Source organism: Pelophylax lessonae (genome assembly GCF_965119305.1).
Source record: "Pelophylax lessonae genome assembly, chromosome: 2".
Lineage (NCBI taxonomy): Eukaryota > Metazoa > Chordata > Amphibia > Anura > Ranidae > Pelophylax > Pelophylax lessonae.
Window position 1 is genome coordinate 445442969 of NC_138769.1, and position 20326 is coordinate 445463294.

At 41.0% G+C, this 20326-nt stretch overlaps 1 protein-coding gene across 1 annotated transcript in view; it reads left to right on the forward strand.

The window, feature by feature from the left end:
* LOC309548143 (interleukin-1 receptor-like 1) overlaps nt 1–20326 on the forward strand; it is a gene marked incomplete at both ends in the record, with an annotated part of 63825 nt that overhangs the window by 27498 nt on the left and 16001 nt on the right. The window contains 3 exons of the mRNA XM_082248107.1: nt 2282–2353; nt 11328–11454; nt 16215–16363. Of these exons, the coding sequence (XP_082104233.1) occupies nt 2282–2353; nt 11328–11454; nt 16215–16363 (348 nt within the window). The remainder of the gene's footprint in view (nt 1–2281; nt 2354–11327; nt 11455–16214; nt 16364–20326) is intronic.

A 20326-nucleotide genomic window follows, 5' to 3' on the forward strand; every position in this document is an offset into this window, starting at 1 on the left:
TGCGATTTATCATATCTTTTTTCATGTTACAACTTTAAATATTTTAAAACTGGTAAAAACATCAAAAACCCCAGCTCAGCCACTAAGACTCGAGCTGTACAAAACATTCAACTCCAGCTCAGTTAACTGTCCCCTTTCATAAAGAAAGGGACTTACCCCATGAAAAGGCCACGATAGGGGGTTGGGTGGGGAGCTCCTCAGCATCCTCTGGTGACTTGCCACGAATCTCCACAGCCATCCCCTTAAATAGGGGTTCAGCCTAAAATCTCCCAAAGGGTCAGCTGACCCCTTGGGGCTTCCAGAGACTTCTTTGACATGTGAGCTTTTCTGACCTCACTTTGAATTTAATCAAAGGGGGGGCTGGAATCTTCAGAAATGCCACGATCCCATGAAGGAAGGGGGGCCTTAGACAGGCAAACCCCTTCTTCTCCCAGGGGTGACGGGACTCAAGTATAGTGAAGGGAGAGGTTCATAGCCTAGAATTCCCAATAATCAGGACCCTAGGAACCTAGCCATTTGCTACAGAAGAGAAAGAGTTAATAATGTGTGCGCATGGGGTCCACGCTTGTTAATGGTGGGACCCACTCTGTCACTTGATAGGTGGACAGGTGGAACGGGACACTGCTATGCGGCGTCTCCTTTAAAATGTTGCATCTCAAGCATGTATGTGTATCATGAGACCAGGAGGCACCTGTATGACAGCTTCAGGTTATGATACAGCAACACCGGGGTGTACGGCTTGCTTCCAATGCAATGGGGGGAGGGTGCGGCCTTAATGTTGATGCCACATGAACGTGGCCCTGCCTGGTCCCGGGCATTAGCAAACATGTACCGAGAGTCCGGAGGCAGGTGGCCAGTAAACGCCCCCCTACATATTTTCTGCTAAGGTGTGGCCAATTCCTATTTTAGAAAGTTAAGGAGTATGATGTTACAATGGACTGTGAAGGACAGGTACTTAATCTGTTATTTTGTTGCCTACAGCAGGGGTCCTCAAACATTTTAAACAAAGGACCACATCACTGTCAGATTGTTTTTGTGCTGGATGGTGGCCTATAGGAGTAAAAAGTGATCGGTTCAACTAAAACATACTCTGGCATAGGTGGGAGTAATAAATGCCTCTGAGTCACTCGGAGTAAAACATGATCCTACATTAGCAGTCATCAGAAATCAAAAATGTTTTAGATCAGTATGAGTAAAAAATCCCCTACATTAGTGGTCAGTGGGAGTGATGAATTTCCCTGAATCAGTGGTCAGTGTCAGTAAAAAAAAAGCCCCTGCATATGTGGTCAATGGGAGTAAAATACGCCCCAAAATTGGTCAGTGGCAGTATTAAATGCCCTGATCAGAATGTTGCCCCATCATTGGTTTCAGAGGTCAGAGTGAAACTTCAGCATTGATGTCAGTGGTCAATGGGAGGAATAATGTCCCATCCATGTAATGTAAAAGCAAATAAATAAATAAATACACAAAGCAAAATAACTGCATACTTTATGTTTATTTTACATGACAGTAGACCTATGTTACTTGTCCGTGTCAGCCTAAATTACATTTGGCTCCAGTTCTTTCTGAGTCAATGAACAAGTATGCAGATCAGAAAAATCCTAGAAAAGTCAGAAGTAATTATCTGCATTCTTGTTTTGGGTCAGGGATTACAAGGATAAAAGCAAGAGGGTCAGTATGACAACCTGACCAATATCATTAATAGAAGAAGATTCTTGACAGGAGTCTTATTTCTCTCATATCTGGCCTAGAAAGTGGTGACAACACTGCTATAGGGCAGGTACCCTGTGGTACCTACAAGTGTTTGTTAGTACTGTTGGTCTTCAAAGTGATTCCTGTTACATCTTTGGTCCTAGGCTTGACCATACTTAGGGTGTTGGCTTCTCTCCAAATCTGGATTAACATTCACCTATTTGTTGTGCTAAATCTTGACCCTTGTCATTCAAAGGACAGGGAAGGGGTTCCGTGCTAGCAAGGGAATGGCTTGATTTTACCTAGGAGAGAAGTTAAAGGAAGATACTCTGAATAAACATTCAAATTTTAATGCTAAAAATTGTGTGGTTTATATATGTCATATTTATGTTTATGAGTTGGGATAAGGAAAGCGCTGTTAAAAAAATCAGGCACCTTTAGTTTGTCCTGGACATTAAATTATTGCATTAAAGTACATTAAAGTTATTTTTTATACCAAGTTATGTGTAGTTAACTGTATAAGGCTGCCTATACCAGTATGTATATGGTTTCTTTACATTTGCTTTGAAGCAATTCTATTTTTTTTTAGCCACAGAGAAAACAATAGTGCCATATCCACGTATACATGGGTACGTAAATGACACCATAGAGGCAGAAGTAGGTGAGTATGAAAGTGCACAGTTACTATAAGGTATACCAAATTGCCTTCTCCGCTCTTTAATTTACCTGTTATTGATTTCCCTACTGATAACTTCATCTCCGGTTTGGATGTAAGGTTTCCTTTTAACAGCACCTTATGTCTGGAATTTCATTTTTTCATCCAATTAGTCTTGCTGTTTCCTATAATATATCTATCAGTCCCTGCTATCCCTCAAAGCAGAAATTAATCCACAGCATGTCCCCAGAGCTTTTAAACCATATAATTACTGATTCTATGTATATGTGATTCAAAAAATATTTATTTGCAGCTGCTGTCCACCCAGTGCTCTTACAACTCAAAAAATAGATTTCTTATAAACAGCGCTTGCCCATCCAACATGAAACTATAATGTGCTCAAAAAATAAATAAAAAATAAATAAAAAAATAAATAAAAAAATAAATACATGTGAAAAACATATGTAAAGTCTTTGCTCAGGTGCTCCAAACTCCAATCATAAGGCGCTGAAGTGCTTCATGTAAAACATGCTGTGAAGTATGCCACACTCCCCTCTCATATCCCGACTCACCAGAAAAAATGGACCCACAGCTTTTCAGTCTGGGGTCAATCAAACTTGTGTCTGATGTTGTGGATAACGACCTCTGGGTGTATACGGACAGCTCCCACCAATATTACTCTTGGGGCGGCTATAATATCCTTCAGGCTCAAAATACCAGAAAAATACTAATAGTGAAGTACTTTAAAAAAGGTTTATTTGTGCAAAAATGCAAGATAACTTACAAGAATGCAGATAAAAACAGGCACAGACAGATCATTAGGCTGTTTATGGGTTTGCCGCTGATGGCGTGCATTCCACGGAGGACAGAAGTGACATCAATGGTTTGACCTAGCCAGAAATATGTCCACGCGTTTCGCCCCTCCTCCAAGGCATCATCAAGGACACGACAAGCACACTACAACATTGCTGTAATGTTTTAATGTGCACTTGTGCACAGCATACATGTAGATTATGGCAGACTTAAGCTGGCTGTACACCAGCATAAGCTTTTATATGAAATATTCATAGGAAAATTCTCAGTACATTCAATGACTTGATGAATGTCATTGAAACTACTTCAAATTCTCATTTGCTTTCAGTATTCAATTTTGGAACAAATGCACTTTCCTGAACACAAACTACATCTACTGTAAAGCCGGCCATAGATAGTTCGAATCTCAGCCAGTTTAGCAGGGACTGGCCAAGATTTGAACCATGCATGGGCAGGCTGATTGTACCAAAGCTGATCCATCCAACGACTTAAGTACAACCAGCATGTCAGAATTTTAGGATGCGATTATTGCCACTTGTCAGCGGCACTGTATTCTCCTGACAGGGATGTCTTCCCGCTATCCTCCCTCTTCCTTCCCGCTTGGAGAACACAATAGCTCCACGAGAGGGATTCCTCCATCAGCACTGACTGTGTTGATGGGGGAATCAAGCAATTTTCTTTCCTGGTTGCAGGAAAGAAAATCATATCATCTATGACCGGCTTTAGAAATTTGTCAGTTTGAGAAAAACTTTCCATCCTGCTCTTTCAATTTTCACATCATTGCGGTTAAAATCAAATGTCAATTTGACCCCACTAACTATTAGCAAATTGAAAGAATGTACTTAAAACCAAAAATTTAGAATGCAATTCTACAAGCGTATGACCAGCTCTCTTCCAGTGATTTGAGATTCGCACTTCCCCTTGCTGCTCCATCAGAACTGCCACTATCTTCTCATGGTCTTCTTTCTTCAGTTAATAGAAGGCCACTAATGGCATAACTTCACTTGCAGGAGTTACAATGTGGGGGCACCCAGCTCTTATTATTGACATTTTACAGATGCCAGAATTTTACACGGCATTGTGCATGCACTGTAGTCAGTATACAATCAAAACAAAATTGCTATCAGGAAGGAAAATATGTTTTTGGGCTCGTTAAAAAGTGGAAATAGGCTGTTCACTTTGCAAGAAACATTACACTTGCCTGGGAAATTATCCCCAGAGCTTAGTGAATATGCTAACATGTATTTTTGCAAAGAATATCATGTGTGTGTGTGTGTGTGTGTATATATATATATATATACACACACACACACAGGGCTTTTTTTTTCTCAGAGAATAGGTGCAGGAACTCCCCCTTTCCAAGTCACTTCTTTTCTCTGCCACCACCCACATCCCAGTACTGCCCTTTTAGAGAATACAGACCCAAGCATCATTTTGTGGTGCTAAGTAAATTGTATGGAATTTGGTATTGATAACAATGGATCCCCTTAACAATAATAGACCACCCTCAACAAACATTCCCCCCTAGCAACAATAGACTCCTGGTAGCAACATCAGATCTCCCCACAGCCAGCATGCATAGACTGTCCATCAGCAAGCAAAAATAAATCCCTCCCTCAACAGTGGATGTTTCTATCTCAGCAACAACTGACCCCCCAGCAATATAAGGCCCACCCCCAGCAACAGTAGGTGCCCCCACCAGCAACAATAGACCCCCTCAGCAACAATATATCCCCCTGCAAAAATTGATTTTCTCCAGCTAGAGTAAATCCCCCAGCAGCCATTATCAATTGACTCTGCAGCACACCTCAGCACCCCTTGCCATTACATACAATCAGTGCTGGAGGTGCCGGAAAAGCCCTATATATATATATATATATATATATATATATATATATATATATATATATATATATACATATATATACAGTACTGTGCAAAAGATATAGGCACGTGTAAAGAAATGTTGTAAAGTAAAAATGCTTTCAAGTATATATATTTTGATTGTATATAATTTTTTCAATTTGAAAAATGCAAAGTGTGCAAGCAGAAGATAAGTCTAAATCAAATCAATATATGGTTTGATTACTGTTTGGCTTCAAACCAGCATCAATTCAATTCCCTCTTTTGAAGAAGCACAAAGAAATGGGCAACGTTGAGGACCGTAGGTGCAGTGGTCAGCCAAGGAATCTTAATACAGCAGATGAAAGACACATCATGCTTACTTCCCTTAGACATTGGAAGATGTCCTGCAGTGAAATCAGCACACAACTGGCAGAAAGCAGTGGGACCCAGGTACACCCATTTACTGTTGGGCTAGAAGTGGTCTTCATGGAAGAATTGCAGCCAAAAAGCCATACCTCTGACGTGGAAACAAGGCTAAGCGACTAACTATGCATGAAAACCTAGGAACTGGGGTGTAGAGAAATGGCAGCAGGTGTTCTGGACTGATAAGCCAACATTTGAAATATTTGGCTGTAGCAGGAGGCAGTCTGTTCGCTGAAGGGCTGGAGAGCAATATAACAATGAGTATCTGCAGGCAACAGTGAAGCATGGCGGAGGTTCCTTGCAAGGTTGGGGCTGCATTTCTGCAAATGGAGTTGGAGAATTGTTCAGGATCAATGGAATCCTCAATGCTGAGAAATACAGGCAGATACTTATACATCATGCCGTACCATCAGGGAGATGTGTGATTGGCCCCAAATGTATTTTGCAATAGGGCAACAAACCCAAACATACAGCCAATGTAATTAAGAATTGAATAGGCAAACAATGGTGCATTATTTAAATTTGTGAATTGATACCATAAACACAGTATTAAATTGAATATTTAACCTAAATTTTGTTAATACCTAGCACTCTCCACTGAGAAGATAAATCAATTCCTCACCATATTATTGTGGAAAAATGTAATGTATACTGTATATAAACCATTGTTTACCTATTCAATTCAACATAGCAACACAATTATAGATGGATCGGCGCTAGTTCGTGGGCTTTAACAAGTCTTTACTAAACTTACGGTGTCCTGAGTTGTGGGGGGCACCGTAAAAGGTTGAATCCACAAGTCTTCTAGGCAGCCATCAGCAGGTGGGGGAATGACTGAAGCAATATTCCCAAATATGCAAAAGAAGAAGAAGAAACACAGAGGCGCCTCTAAATGCAGACTGTAGATAATTTAATAAAAAAAAACACAGGTTCTTAAAAACTCCCATTTGTCATGAATGTATGTAGCCTGAAAATAGGGGAGTAAGAAGTCCCTTTATGAGTCCTGGACGGTGGATCTTTAATGCTTCCGGCAGGTTTGGTGTGCCGTTTTTCCTTTCCTGCTTCCTCCATAGATGTAAATGTGGCAGCTGGCCGGCCGACTTCCGGAGAGAGAGAGGATGAAACTGAGGGATGAACCGCACCTTGGAATGCAACCTGCGCCAGTGACGTCATGAAAATGCAACACGTTTTGAAGCATGCGCCGTGTGGCTTGGGCCTAACAGCGTGCTCCTTTGTGAAGCAATCTTGGTTGGAACATCCCACCTGCCGAGTTCCTTCAAAAACTGTGTGCAAGTGTACCTAGAAGAATTGATGCTGTTTTGAAGGCAAAGGGTGGTCACAACAATATTGATTTGATTTGAATTTCTCTTCAGTTCATTTACATTCCATTTTGGTAATTGATAAAAATAAACAATTAACACTTCTATGTCTGGAAGCATTTTTAATTTCCAGCATTTTTTCACAACTGCCTATAACTTTTGCAATTTGCACAGTACTGTATACACACATTCAAATGTGAGTTACACTTTTAAGCAAGCTTCAATAGACATCCACATCAAGCAAGCTCTATACTCACTGCTCCCACATAGAATGTGGATGAGGATGTGTAGTCCAAAATTGTTCCAAAATTATTTTTACTTGTAACTCCAAGTGACAGTAGTACACATTGCATTTTAGCAATACAGCAATGCTTCGAACTGCCATGTTTTTTGTCAAGCTTAATGTGACAAAAACTGGTGCAATCCATCAAGATAAACCCATTCCCCTGGAAATAACCTCAAATGTATCCCTGCAAACAGTGTATACATAGTGGATATTCCCATGGAAACCATTTACCCCTTTTATATACATGATTCCATATGTTGTTCTTCTAAATCTGACTGACAGAATCACAACACTAAATCCACCCAACACCGTGAAATAGATGACAGCTTCTGGGCCAGTTCACACCACAAAAAAGCACTCCGGATGCGTCCGAATAGGTTTTTGCTTACAGTTCAAACCACACTCTCTGGTGCGTTTTTGATGCGTTTTGCTATGTTCCAGTACAGTTCTGTGCATAAAAATGCAGCATGTTCTGCTTTTATTTTTCTGCATCGGAAGCTGACTTGAACTAATTGCACTGGTATGAACTAGGGCTATTAAAATACATGGAAAAACACAGTGTAATCATTTTGATGCAGGAAAAAAAACTGGACTGGACTGCATCTGGTGTAAACTAGCCCTCCACAATTATCTAAAAGTAAAAATAAAAATGTTACAATAATTAGCTAAATTCTATATATTGTACATTTTTTTAAATAAAAAAAATAAATACATATATTCCTTATTCAAACCACTAGGTTTTAATGTGTCCAACTTATCGATCCACCAAACTTTATAGGAGGAGAATACACAGTATCATATGAATAGTGATGATATTTCTAAAATCATTATTAAACATTGGCAGATTTTAACTAGAGCAACTCAGGGATAAGTGAATTTCAGACTGTCCCACTGTGGGCTTTTTGTAGAAACCAGAGTCTTCGGGACATGTTCGTGAGAGCAGACAAACTAGAAAAACACAGAAGTAGTACAGAGAACAATATGGGGTTTAAGACGATGTGGATCTTTTCCATGTTTAAATTGTACCCAATGTAATTTAATGAGTAAGGGTGACACATTTACTCATCCTGGTAATGGACAGAAATCCAAAATCAGAGGGCCGTTCACCTGCCAATCTACATAAATTTAATATGTCCATGCAATTTATTATATGTAGGTGAAACTACACAGAAAATAAAGGACAGCTTAGGTGTTCCATTAGGAAAAAAACAGCCATGACATCCGGTAGCAAGATATTTCACTGAGTTTGGTCAAAAAGAAACTGATCTGCCGTATGATATTGAAACAGGTTTTAAAAGTTAGGCCGGGTGTGACAGGATTATGACACTCAAGACGTGGGAAGTTTGGTGGATAAATAGGTTAGGCACATTACAACTTAGTGGTTTGAAAAACGGTTATGATCTGTGTTTGTTTTTTGTTTATAAATTTTGTTACACTGTATAGAATTTAACCTCCCTGCCGGTATGATTGTTTCCGATTTTAGGTGCTGAAAGTGGTACCATTATTTTGCATGTAATTCTTAAAGACGAGCAGCCCAAACCAACTATTTACATATGATTTTTTTTTTTTACTGTGCGTTTTTCTTTATAACATCTCGGGTATGATAAAGTTTGAAACACAAAAATATAAATTATAATATAATAAATAACAATAAAAAAGTTAAAGTATATATATATATATATGTGTGTGTGTGTGTGTGTATATATATATATATATATATACTGTACATATAGTATACACAAGTTTTCGGAGTGTGCCTATAGGAATGTTTGACCATTCTTCCAGAAGTGCATTTGTGAGGTCAGGCACTGATGTGGAAGAGAAGGACTGGCTCCCAGTCTCCTCTCTGATTCATCCCAAAGGTGTTCTATCTGGTTGAGGTCAGGACTGTGCAGGCCAGTCAAGTTCCTCCACCCTATAATCACTCATCCATATCTTTATGAACCTTGGTTTGTGCACTGGTCCAAATCATTTTGTGGAGGGGGAGGGAATTATGGTGTGGGGTTCTTTTTCAGGGGTTGGGCTTGGCACCTTAGTTCCAGTGAAGGGAATTCTTAAGGCATCAGCATGCCAAGACATTTTGGACAATGCCATGCTCCCATCTTTGTGAGAACAGTTTGGGGATGGCCCCTTCCTCTTCCAACATGACTGTGCACCAGTACATAAAGCTAGGTCCATAAAGACATGGATAAGCGAGTTTGGGGTAGAGGAACTTGACTGGCCTGCACAGAGCCCTGACCTCAACCCAACAGAAAACCTTTGGGATGAATTACAGCAGAGACTGAGCTTCTGGAAGAAATGTCAAACATTCCCATAGACACAGCTTAAGATATTTTTTTAATTGCTGCAAGAGACACCCAGTGCAATCTTCCACCATCCACACTATACTACCTCACCAGAGTTAGTGGCTGGTCACATTATAATCCAACTAGTGTGCTCCACAATAGACCCGAAGGTGTTAATCTCCACGGTACTGGCTCCCGGTATAGTCTCTCGCATTTGAACCCGCTTATGCATGTCTTGGCCACATATAAAAGCAAGATAAGGAAGGTAAGCTTCCATATAGTAAACATTTTTAAAAACAGGCTTTTTATTTAAAAAAAAATCCACTCACATGTATCAAGTGTCTACCCGACAAGGTAATAATGCTTGTTAGTGTTTGTCTATCATCTCTGGCCGATTACCAAAAGCTGCAATTGTGATACAGGCATGGTGGCATCAGCGTCCTTGCCCCGCCTTATGCTTTTCATCATTCGACATCTTCATGGAGCAGAAGGACTTGACTCTCCGTGAGGACGTTGAATGACGAAGAAAGATTTTTTATATATTCTCTCCAGACTAGATTACATTGCTTATAGGATTGATACATACTGCTGTGTAGGTATTTATCACTGATGATACGTTTTTTACTGTTGCACTTTTGATTGATAAGTGCCATTAATATTTGTATTTGGTTTACTAATAGTACTAGCAAGTTTGATTACTGAAAGGATTTTAGACCAGCGCCACTTGCTCTTTTTCTACTGATGTACCCCTAATATCTCTTATTTGCTCTGTTTTGATCTGTTTAAAAAAAACAAACAAATTTAAATTGTTCAATAAGTGCAAAAAAAAAACCCTGTTAATCCTGACAAAAATCTTGTGAGAGGATAACTTCTCATACTCTCTGCCTGTGCTGCATTCTTACCTTAATACCAGCCGTTTTTATGGACTACAAAACACCTGTTCTGCATAACACCATTGCTATGGAGAAGAGAAGAAGGGAGGTATAGTCCTGCTAGATACAGTAGATACCTACTTTTGTATAAGCATTGTCACCCTGGGATCGGAGGTGTGTTACTGGCAGGATCACCAGGTAAAATAGGGAAAAAACCCTGGAAAAAAAAGAAATCTAATTCAGCCACCACCTCTAAGAACCGGTAAGCTTCAATATATTTAATTTTTGTTCTTGGACTTAGATAAACTTTAATAATTTGATGTACAGTTCATCACTTATACCTCCCAACTTTTTGAGATGGGAATGAGGGACACCTATTAGCAAATGGATGTTGGTATAGGGCACATCCCCTGCCACACCCCCTTAAAGGAGTATTAAACAACAAAAAAAAAGATTAGTTAAACCCACAAGTGCTCAGCCCCTCTGGCTGTAGCCCTGGATGGACTAGGAAAGTGGCCAGGAATCACGTGATTGGCCTGAAGATAGCTGTAAAAGGTATTTACAAGCTTTGTTTTAAAAAAATAAATACAGCTTAAAACTTAAACGATGTGGTATGCCTAGATATAATAGAGGGGCTGGCAGTGACAATTGGTAATATTTTATTCTCTACTAATAGCTGCAGGAGGGGGGGGGGGGCAGAGTCACAGGTACAGAGCTGACAGGCAGGGAGGGAGGGGATGAAGGAAAGACAGGCGAGCTGCGGATGATGGAGGCACGCAGGCTGACCATGGTGGTAAGGGCTCAGCAGCCATGATTATTGTGGTCAGGACACAGAGGGGGACACAGTAAGTGGCAGGCTTAGCCAGGTTTTTTACAGCTTAGAGAGTTGCTGTTTAATCTGCTATAAGGGAACAGGGTCTCTCTTTTTTTTTTTATTTTTAGGGTAACAAACACTTTAGGTGTTTTGTGGTGCATTGGGGTTAGGGTTACATGACTGCTCACAGATTTGACTGTGCCTTCAAAAAACTATTTGCACAAATTTTTATAAAGTCTGTTATTAATATACTTTTTTGCTTACCCAAATACAGTATTATAGTATTGGGTATGAAGTAATTAACTGTGAACCCTATTTTGCAGGTACATCAGTAAATATGCCGTGTTCTGCTTTTGTTTGCATCACATGCAAGACTGATTTTGAGGTTTTTTGGATGGTAAATGGTGTCAGAATAAGTAATTCATTAAAAAAATTCAGAGAAGTTAATAGGTAAGCTAAAGCTATTTGTCTAATGATATAAGGATTGGAGGCTGAATTCTAGTCAAAGAGCCACTAAAAATAAACTGTAATTTGAATAATGTCTAATATCTTTTTGTAAGGGCCCAGTCACACCAGGGCAGTATTGTGTGTTTAACCGCTTGCCGCCCACCACAGTAGATCCCATGCAATTGGAAACAACCTAGCCCATCTTCCATCGCCCACCAATACTCTAAGGTAGAGTTTCCCAATTAATTTTTCCCTTGGAACCCTTTGACATGGTATAGCAAAACTTTTGAACCCCAAAAAAAAATGTGTGCCGTAGAGTAGCACAGCTCAAACCTTTTAATGAGCAGAGTGTAATGTTGTCTTTTGCTTTCTTTTTATATCTGGTTTAATTGTTGACAGAGTCCTGACAGAGTCTTTCAATGCCCCTGACAGAGCCTTTTAATGTCCCTAGCAGAGAATTTTAATGCCCCTGACAGAGTCTTTCAATGCCCCTCAAAGAGTCTTTCAATGCCCCTAACAGAGTCTTTCAATACCCCTGACAGAGCCTTTTAATGTCCCTTACAGAGCCTTTTAATGTCCCTAGCAGAGAATTTCAATGCCCCTGACAAAGTCTTTCAATGCCCCTCAAAGAGTCTTTCAATGCCCCTCAAAGAGTCTTTCAATGACCCTCGAAGAGTCTTTCATTGTCCATGATAGAGCCTTTCAATGGTCCCTAACAGGGAAATTCAATGTCCCTAACAGAGAATTTAAATGTCCCTGACAGAGCCTTTCAACGTCCGTAAAAGAGAATTTCAATGTCCCTGACAGAGAATTTTAATGTCCCTGACAGAGCCTTTCAATGTTCCTAACAGAGAATTTCAATGTCCCTAACAGAGCCTTTCAATGTCCCTAATAGAGAATTTCAATGTCCCTGACAGAGTCTTTTAATGACCCTAACAGAGAATTTCAATGTCCCTAACAGAGAATTTAAATGTCCCTGACAGAGCCTTTCAATGTTCCTGACAGAACCTTTCAATGTCCCTAACAGGGAATTTCAATGTCCCTGACAGAGAATTTCAATGTCCCTAACAGGGAAATTCAATGTCCCTAACAGAGAATTTAAATGTCCCTGACAGAGAATGTAATTGTCCCTGACAGAGCCTTTCAATGTCCCTAACATATAATTTCAATGTCCCTAACAGAGCCTTTCAATGTCCCTAACAGAGAATTTCAATGTCCCTGACAGAGTCTTTTAATGACCCTAACAGAGAATTTCAATATCCCTAACAGAGAATTTAAATGTCCCTGACAGAGTCTTTCAATGTTCCTGACAGAGCCTTTCATTGTCCCTAACAGAGAATTTCAATGTCCTTGACAGAGCCTTTCAATGTCCCTAACAGAGAACTTCAATGTCCCTAACAGAGAATGTAATTGTCCCTGATAGAGCCTTTCAATGTCCCTAACAGAGAATTTCAATGTCCCTTGCATAGTCTTTTAATGTCCCTAGCTGAGAATTTCAAAGCCCCTGACAAAGTCTTTCAATGCCCCTAAAGAGTCTTTCAAATGCCCCTGACAGAGTCTTTCAATACCTCTGACAGAGTCTTTCAATGAGCCTCAAAGAGTCTTTCATTGTCCATGAGAGAGCCTTTCAATGTACCTAATAGAGAATTTCAATGTCCCTAACAGAGAATTAAAATGTCACTGACAGAGCCTTTCAATGTCCCTGACAGAGCCTTTCAATGTCCCTAACAGAGAATTTCAATGTCCTTGACAGAGAATTTCAATGTCCCTGACAGAGCCTTTCAATGTCCTTAACAGAGAATGTCAATGTCCCTAACAGAGAATTTTAAGGTCCCTGACAGAGCCTTTCAATGTCCCTAACAAAGAATTTCAATGTCCCTAACAGAGAATTTTAAGGTCCCTGACAGAGCCTTTCAATGTCCCTAACAAAGAATTTCAATGTCCCTAACAGGGCCTACCTAACATAGGTTTATATCTGACAATAACAGGGCATTAGCAATGAACTCCACTCTCTAACACTCCTCTACCACAAGTTTATAGAAAATTGCTGATGGCAGGGCTGGCTGGCTGACTGCTGACCGGGCTCTCTCATGGAAGAGCTTTGTAATTGGCTGGCTGATCATGATAGGGCTGGCGGCAGGGTGGGCACTGGCTGATGGCAGGGCTGACGTCAGGGCAGGATTAAGATCCCACTCCTGCGATCTCTTATGAGATTGCGGTTGCACGATATCTGCTGTTTCCGACCTTCGGGTAACAGATGTGGATGTGGCAAACTGCCCTAGGGTTCCGCGGAACAACGATTGGGAAACGCTGCTCTAAGGTAAATTGCATAATGCATAAGGAAGATGTGATTGTCCCACTCAAGAACATATCAGACCATTTCAGAAAAGTTGGGTGCAATTTAGAGTTTTCTCTGGTTATGCTGCAGAATTCTAAAACATACTGAATAGTAGAAACAGACTGAAAGAAGAAACAGACTGAAAAGAGATTTGTCCAGCAGTACCCTGCTCTGCTTTCCTAGAAATTTGCAAACAAATACCCCCAACATAACCCAGTACCTTTGCTCTTCCCCCCTCGGCAGGAGGATTTCCTCCCATCATTAGGCCCCCATAGCATCAACATAGTTTTATATGTTTGCTCTTTCCTGCTTTTTTTGTAACAAAAGTGCTGATTTTAGTATTTATTTAGTATGTTACCTAGTTACTGCAATTGCTTACAAAATGAGCCACACGGAGAGTGAATTATTTGAATAAAATTTGCTGATTCACAGACTTACATTGTGAAACTGTGAGAAGAAGTAAACATATGTATTGTGTAGCACTGCAATGCAGGAAGCACCTGTTTGTTATGAGCAAATGCTTACCCCATATAATTACAAATTATTATGTATTGGACTACAGTTTTTAAAATATTACATTCCTGGGCCAATTCAATAAATCCCGAACAACATTTTTCTGGTGGTATGGCACTTTAAAATAACCAGCACCATATTCAAAAATCCCTACCACCAACTTTGTTAAATTTACTGGCGTGCAGCAGATTTAGGTTTTTTTTTTTCTATAGCACCTCTTTTACAAATGTGTGGGAAGGAGTTAGGACCTCTACTTTTTTTTTACTTATTGATGTTTGTATACCTTTGAGGAAATGTCCTCCCACTTGCAAAATACTGGTTGCTCATCAAGCAAGTCCAGAAAGCAAAATAGTGGACAACCACACTCCAGTAAAACACACTCCTTTATTGATACAAATCAATAAGGAGCAGGGTGACTTCTTTAAACTAAAGGGTGCTTAAACCCTCTCTCCTGAATATTGGCAACACCCCTTTCCACCCATCTTAGCTACATATTAATAAGAAATACAAATCTAGATGCAAAATGTACTTGCCGGAAAACATGTGATCACGTGATGCCACCAGCTGGCACCTTCTCTCTTCTTCTCTTTCTGTGAAATCCTTCTTTGGGTGTCCACATCACTTGCAGCATGATATGGACACTTCCTATTGGTTGTCCAGCAGAAGGGTCCACTCAGAACCCAGAGGATAACTGATGTTACCTCAAGGGAATGGCAGGAAAGCAGTGGATTTGCAGTGCTGGATCAGTGAGTCCTTCACACACAGAAATGCTGGTTTGAGGGATCTGTATGGGGTACTTAGGTGAGTATATCTCACATCACCAAATACGCATAGTAAAAGCCTAGCAGGACTGACTATACGTTGGTTGGTAGGAAGGAGGAGGGTGGGGGGGGGGGGGTCATACAGTGGAGCTTCATTCATAGAGTCTCTAAGAAGTGTTGTATGCACATTCAGCATGTTATGGGCAAGAGTGGACCAGCCTGGAGTAGTATTACAAATGTTTAGATTATTAGGTTTTTATTGTAGTCTGTGACCATGTTGGAGATGTTTCCTTTCAATTCCTGTATTGTCAGGAAATGACAGGCATGGGTATAGTTCTATGTCATCATTTTTTTTTTAAGTTTAGTAAATCTGGCCATACACTGATAAGAATATAACAGAACCCCACCCCCTCCGCTGGGCTATTGTATTGTGACAGACGGTGATGATAGTAGTAATTGGATGCAGCTGCAATTTGGCCTACAATTTTCTGAACAGCTACTTCAATTTTTTAATTAAGGGCCAATTCACTCTGTATGCAGTGACAAACGTTTTCCTGCGTGTTAAAACATCTGTCACAGCAGGGACACACAAGAAACAATTGTTTCCTATGTGTCTTATTCACACCGCAACCCAGCCTAGCAGTGTGCTGCTATAAACTACAGACATGCTGCATTTTATTGTAGCACACCGGGCTGAATCACACTGCAATGTAATGAAGTGTACATTTTGTACACTTCAAATAAAGCTTGTATAAAGCAAAACAAAAAAAAGGAGCCTGGCAGTGCGCTAAATTGCCCACCACACTGCCCCCTAGCAAGCTGGCAACACAGAGCGGTCAGACTGCTTAATTTACTCAGGCTGCTCTGCGATTTCATCGATAAGCAATGTGAAGGATATTGGGTGTGAAGGGGCTAACAGGGCCACCTACAAAGTGAAATGCAGCTGGTTAATTAGAAACTGGATGAAATTTGCAATAGTGTATGATCTGAGTATGTAATACAGATTACCAAGGACTTCCCTAATAAAAAATAGAAGATGCACAGAAGAAGAGAAGATTGATACTCTAAACATTTATTGTAATCATAATAAAAAAAGATAATAGATATTGTCAATATTTTACAAATATACTTTAACTAAACATTCTTTTTAGAACCTACAGCATATCCCCATATGTAATTTATGCGGAGTCAAATCTCACTATTGTGAAAGTAGAGAAAGCTGATTATACCTATAATTATAGTTGCATAGCCTACAATAACAAAGGAAAGGATGAAATAATAAGAATTTTGAAACCTCCAGGTAAGAATGATCATAAGTGATAAAGATGACATGTTTTATGGTTATAAAAAATGTCCTGACCTATAGGAATGTGTATTGGTACCTGTTTTACATCTCTATGACAATTCATGTTTAAGCAAATGAAAAAGTAACAATCCTTTTCTTCCATTATACTAACACAGCAAACCTCCTGTAAGCATTTATGATTATTGTAAAGAAAAACTATAGTCACATCATAGACCTGAAAGTGGGTTGGAAATAGCCAGCAACGGTGCTGTCCTGTACAGGAGGGTGAGAGTTAATGCCTTTCCCAGTTCTTTGGTTTTTAGTGGGTTATCTTTGGATCTGAACCGTTGGTCCTGTGACATATTAAGGTCGAGTATTCCCCCAAGGCAGCCTCCGCCTTGTCCCGGGGCATTGATAAAAATGACACAAAAAGCAAAAGGTATCTCATGTGTATGACACTGATCCTGTACTATTTTCTACCATAGCCAGAAGAACCTACCCCGGGTAGGCCTCGTATGTGATCCTTGCTTTGGTGCTCAACAAGGAGGGAAGCATGAAGAACGTGGCTAATAAACTACCTACCTACCCCTCCTTAAATACCTTATTTATACTGTATAACATCAGCATTGTAGTAGCAATACAAACAATAGTTATTGTTGACAATCCAATATGAGCTCACTTGACAATTCTCATTTCATGTTGCGAGTGCTGCCTATCTGCTGGTCATCTCTTTCCACAACTTCCTGGATTCCCTGCAAACTTTGCAGCTTCTTCTTTGCTGTTTACGTTCAATTTCTAAGAACTATGTATCCCATGGTACCTTGCTGCCTGTAGCGACCCCGCCTCCTGAAACTCCTCCTTTCAGTACTCCTCTTTTCAGTAGTTCAGATGGCAGGCTATGTAAATTCTGTGACACAGCTTTCAGTACCTCTGTAGTTCAGAAGGCAGGCTTTTTGAATTCTGTGATACAGCAGTGCTTACTCACAGGGCATAGTGAATGTATTTAACCACTTAAGCCCCGGAATATTTTACCCCCTTCCTGACCAGGGCCTATTTTGCGATTCGGCACTGCGTGACTTTAACGGACAATTGCGCGGTCGTGCGACACTGTCAGTGGTGTATTTAGGTTTTGTGCTGCCCTAGGCCGGACTAAACTCATGCACCCCCTAATTTAACTACGACCCACCCCTTCCTGTGAAGGCCACACCCCTTCATGTTTCAGACCTGCCCTGTCATCTGTAAACCACACCCCTTCCTCATTAGGCTCCACCTTTTCCTCTTAGAGCTCCATCTCTTCCTCTCTGTACCTTAAAAGTGGGTACAAAGTGCCTAATTGTATATTTTGTGGTTTTGTATGGGTACGTCATTTCGTGGGAGCCCTCCTGGGGGCAAGCTCGCGTTCCTGGGGGCCCCCGCTAGGCAGCGGGGATGACAATCCACAGGGCCGGTGGCTGCAATTGCCGCCGGGCCCCCGCGATCGATCCCCACTGAGAGAGAAGAGCGGTCAGCTGTTGTACACGCGGCAGACTGTCGTTCTCTCTGAAATTATCACAGAGCGCCTGTGATCCTCCTATTTAGGATCTCATGTCTCTGTGGTCATTTCACAAGTCCCCCCCCCCCAATACAGTTAGAAAACACCCCCTAGGCTCACATTTAGCCCCTTGATCACCCCTGGGTTAACCCCTTCCCTGCCAGTGTCATTATTACAGTAACAGTGCATATTTCTAGCACTGATTACTGCAGTAATGTCACTGGTCCCCCAAAAGTGTCAAAAATGTCAGTTAGAGGTCCGATCTGTCCGCTGCAGTCCCGCTAAAAATCGCAATTGCCGCCATTACTAGTAAAAAAAAAAATGAAATAAATGAAAATTACATTTCTCCCAGTTTGTAGACGTGATAACTTTTGTGCAAACCAATCAAAATACGCTTATTGGGATTTTTTTTTTACCAAAAATATGTAGCAGAAAACAAATTGGCAGTTTAATAACAAAATACCACCAAAAGAAAGCTCTATTTGTGGGAAAAAAGTACATACTTTTTTTAGGGTACAGTGTCGCACGACTGCGCAATTGTCCGTTAAAGTAATGCAGTCCTGAATTGCAAAAAATGGCCTGGTCATTAAGGGGGAAAATCTTCCAGTCCAGAAGTGGTTAAAGCTTGGAGCACTTTGCAGTACATGAACTTTCACTGCCTGTGAACTGTTAAATGCGTTTGCATTGGTTTCAGCATGCATGGAGCACTTTGTACAAGCTGAAACCAATGCAAACTCATTTACCAGTTCACATGCAGTGAAAGTTCATGTACTGCAAAGTGCTCCATATTTGTTAAAAATATATTTACTGCAAAAATTGTAATGGAATTATTAATTTATAATTGTAGCAATAGCAGTGGGTGGTAACCTAAAATCGTGATTCCTACCTGCTGTCGGATGTCCTGGCCTGGTTGTGCGTTCCCTTTTCCTCCTCTCTCTCCTCCTCCTCGACATAGATAGACCCTGCCCCGGGGAGAAGTTAGTCCCTCTTACACGCCGCGCGGAGGGTGGGTAGGTGGAGCATTAGGCTCCGCCCCCACCCACTCATTGAAGTGCATCCCATCTGGCCACTCACTGCCGCTCTATGGGGGCAACAGTCCCTCCCTCCCTGGCAAGCATGTACGCCCCTCAGTGCTGGGACAAGGCCACCAGCACCCTGGGCAAAGATGGCAAACTGCACCCCCCCCTCCATGTGTATTCACAGTTCACATCTCGGTGTTAGTGTGACACCCGCTGGGAGTGAAGGCAGCTTCTCTGTTGTCTTGTCTCCTGTCATGTGATATGTCACATGATAAGACAGCCTGCACTCACTCTATAGTGGCACTGCGCTGAGACTGAGGCATTACACACAGTTCTGGGGAGGTTGCAGTGTGTCCCAATTCACTTGAACAGGTTGTCTTCAGCAGATGGTAGTGCATGCTGAAAGTGACGGGCAGTATAATTCCTGCCACTGCTGCAAATCAAAATATTGCAGCAGTGGCATCTGTAAACCTCTAGCTGCGGCCTCTGCAGCTTAAATGGCAGGAGTGATAGGGAGCTGTATTATGAGGCTCAGCAGCATGTTTTACTGTCCGCCAACCGCATGTGTAAATGAGCCCATGGCTAGGTTCACACTGTTACAGGTGGTTGCATGTGCGGGACAGCGTGTATATGGCACCTATTCCCGCACCCACAACCACCTGCAGGAAAAATTCCCTGCTCTTTTACAGATGCACAAGGCTGCCATTTATTCTTATTGGCACCCCCACACATCTGAAAATGCAGCACATTTTTTGGTGCGGGACATTGCATGGTGCTTTTGCACCATGCGATTTCCCTGCGGCTGCGTTTTCATAAAGGTGCAGGGACCTGTTTCCTGCAGGTACAGTAGTCCATTTAAATGAATCGGCTGCTGTGCCTGCGCAAATGTGAGTCACAGCAAACACATGAATAATAGTCACCTAAAAGGAAAATACATACAGCAAGGTGCGACATTGGTCCCTTAGGAGAATCCTATTGCTGACGCGTTTCGGCTCACTTGGAGCCTTTCTCAAAGCGTTGAGTCACTCTGTACTTCAGTCTATGAAGATAATATATAATATATAAATAGTTTAGATCTTTATTCATGTCAAGTGTAATTTCAAAAATTATTGATAGCAAAATTTTACCTACATGAATATAGCTGACGGTTACTGCGCATGGCTCCCTTCATCCTGTTGCAAACGCAGCGGGATCAGGCTATGCATATTGCCTGAGATGGGTGAGATGGTATTAATGGGTATAAAAACACATAGTATCTTTATGTTTGTGGAATGGGTAAAACCACTTACATTTACTGAAGGAGTTAAAAAGTACTTCCTCCACGGGGAGTGAAATTCCCTCTCTTGTTTTCAGGTTGTTTGATCTATGTTAGAAAATTAGTCTATATCAGATTGCATATGGTGTAAACATGAAGGGTGACTTTTCCAA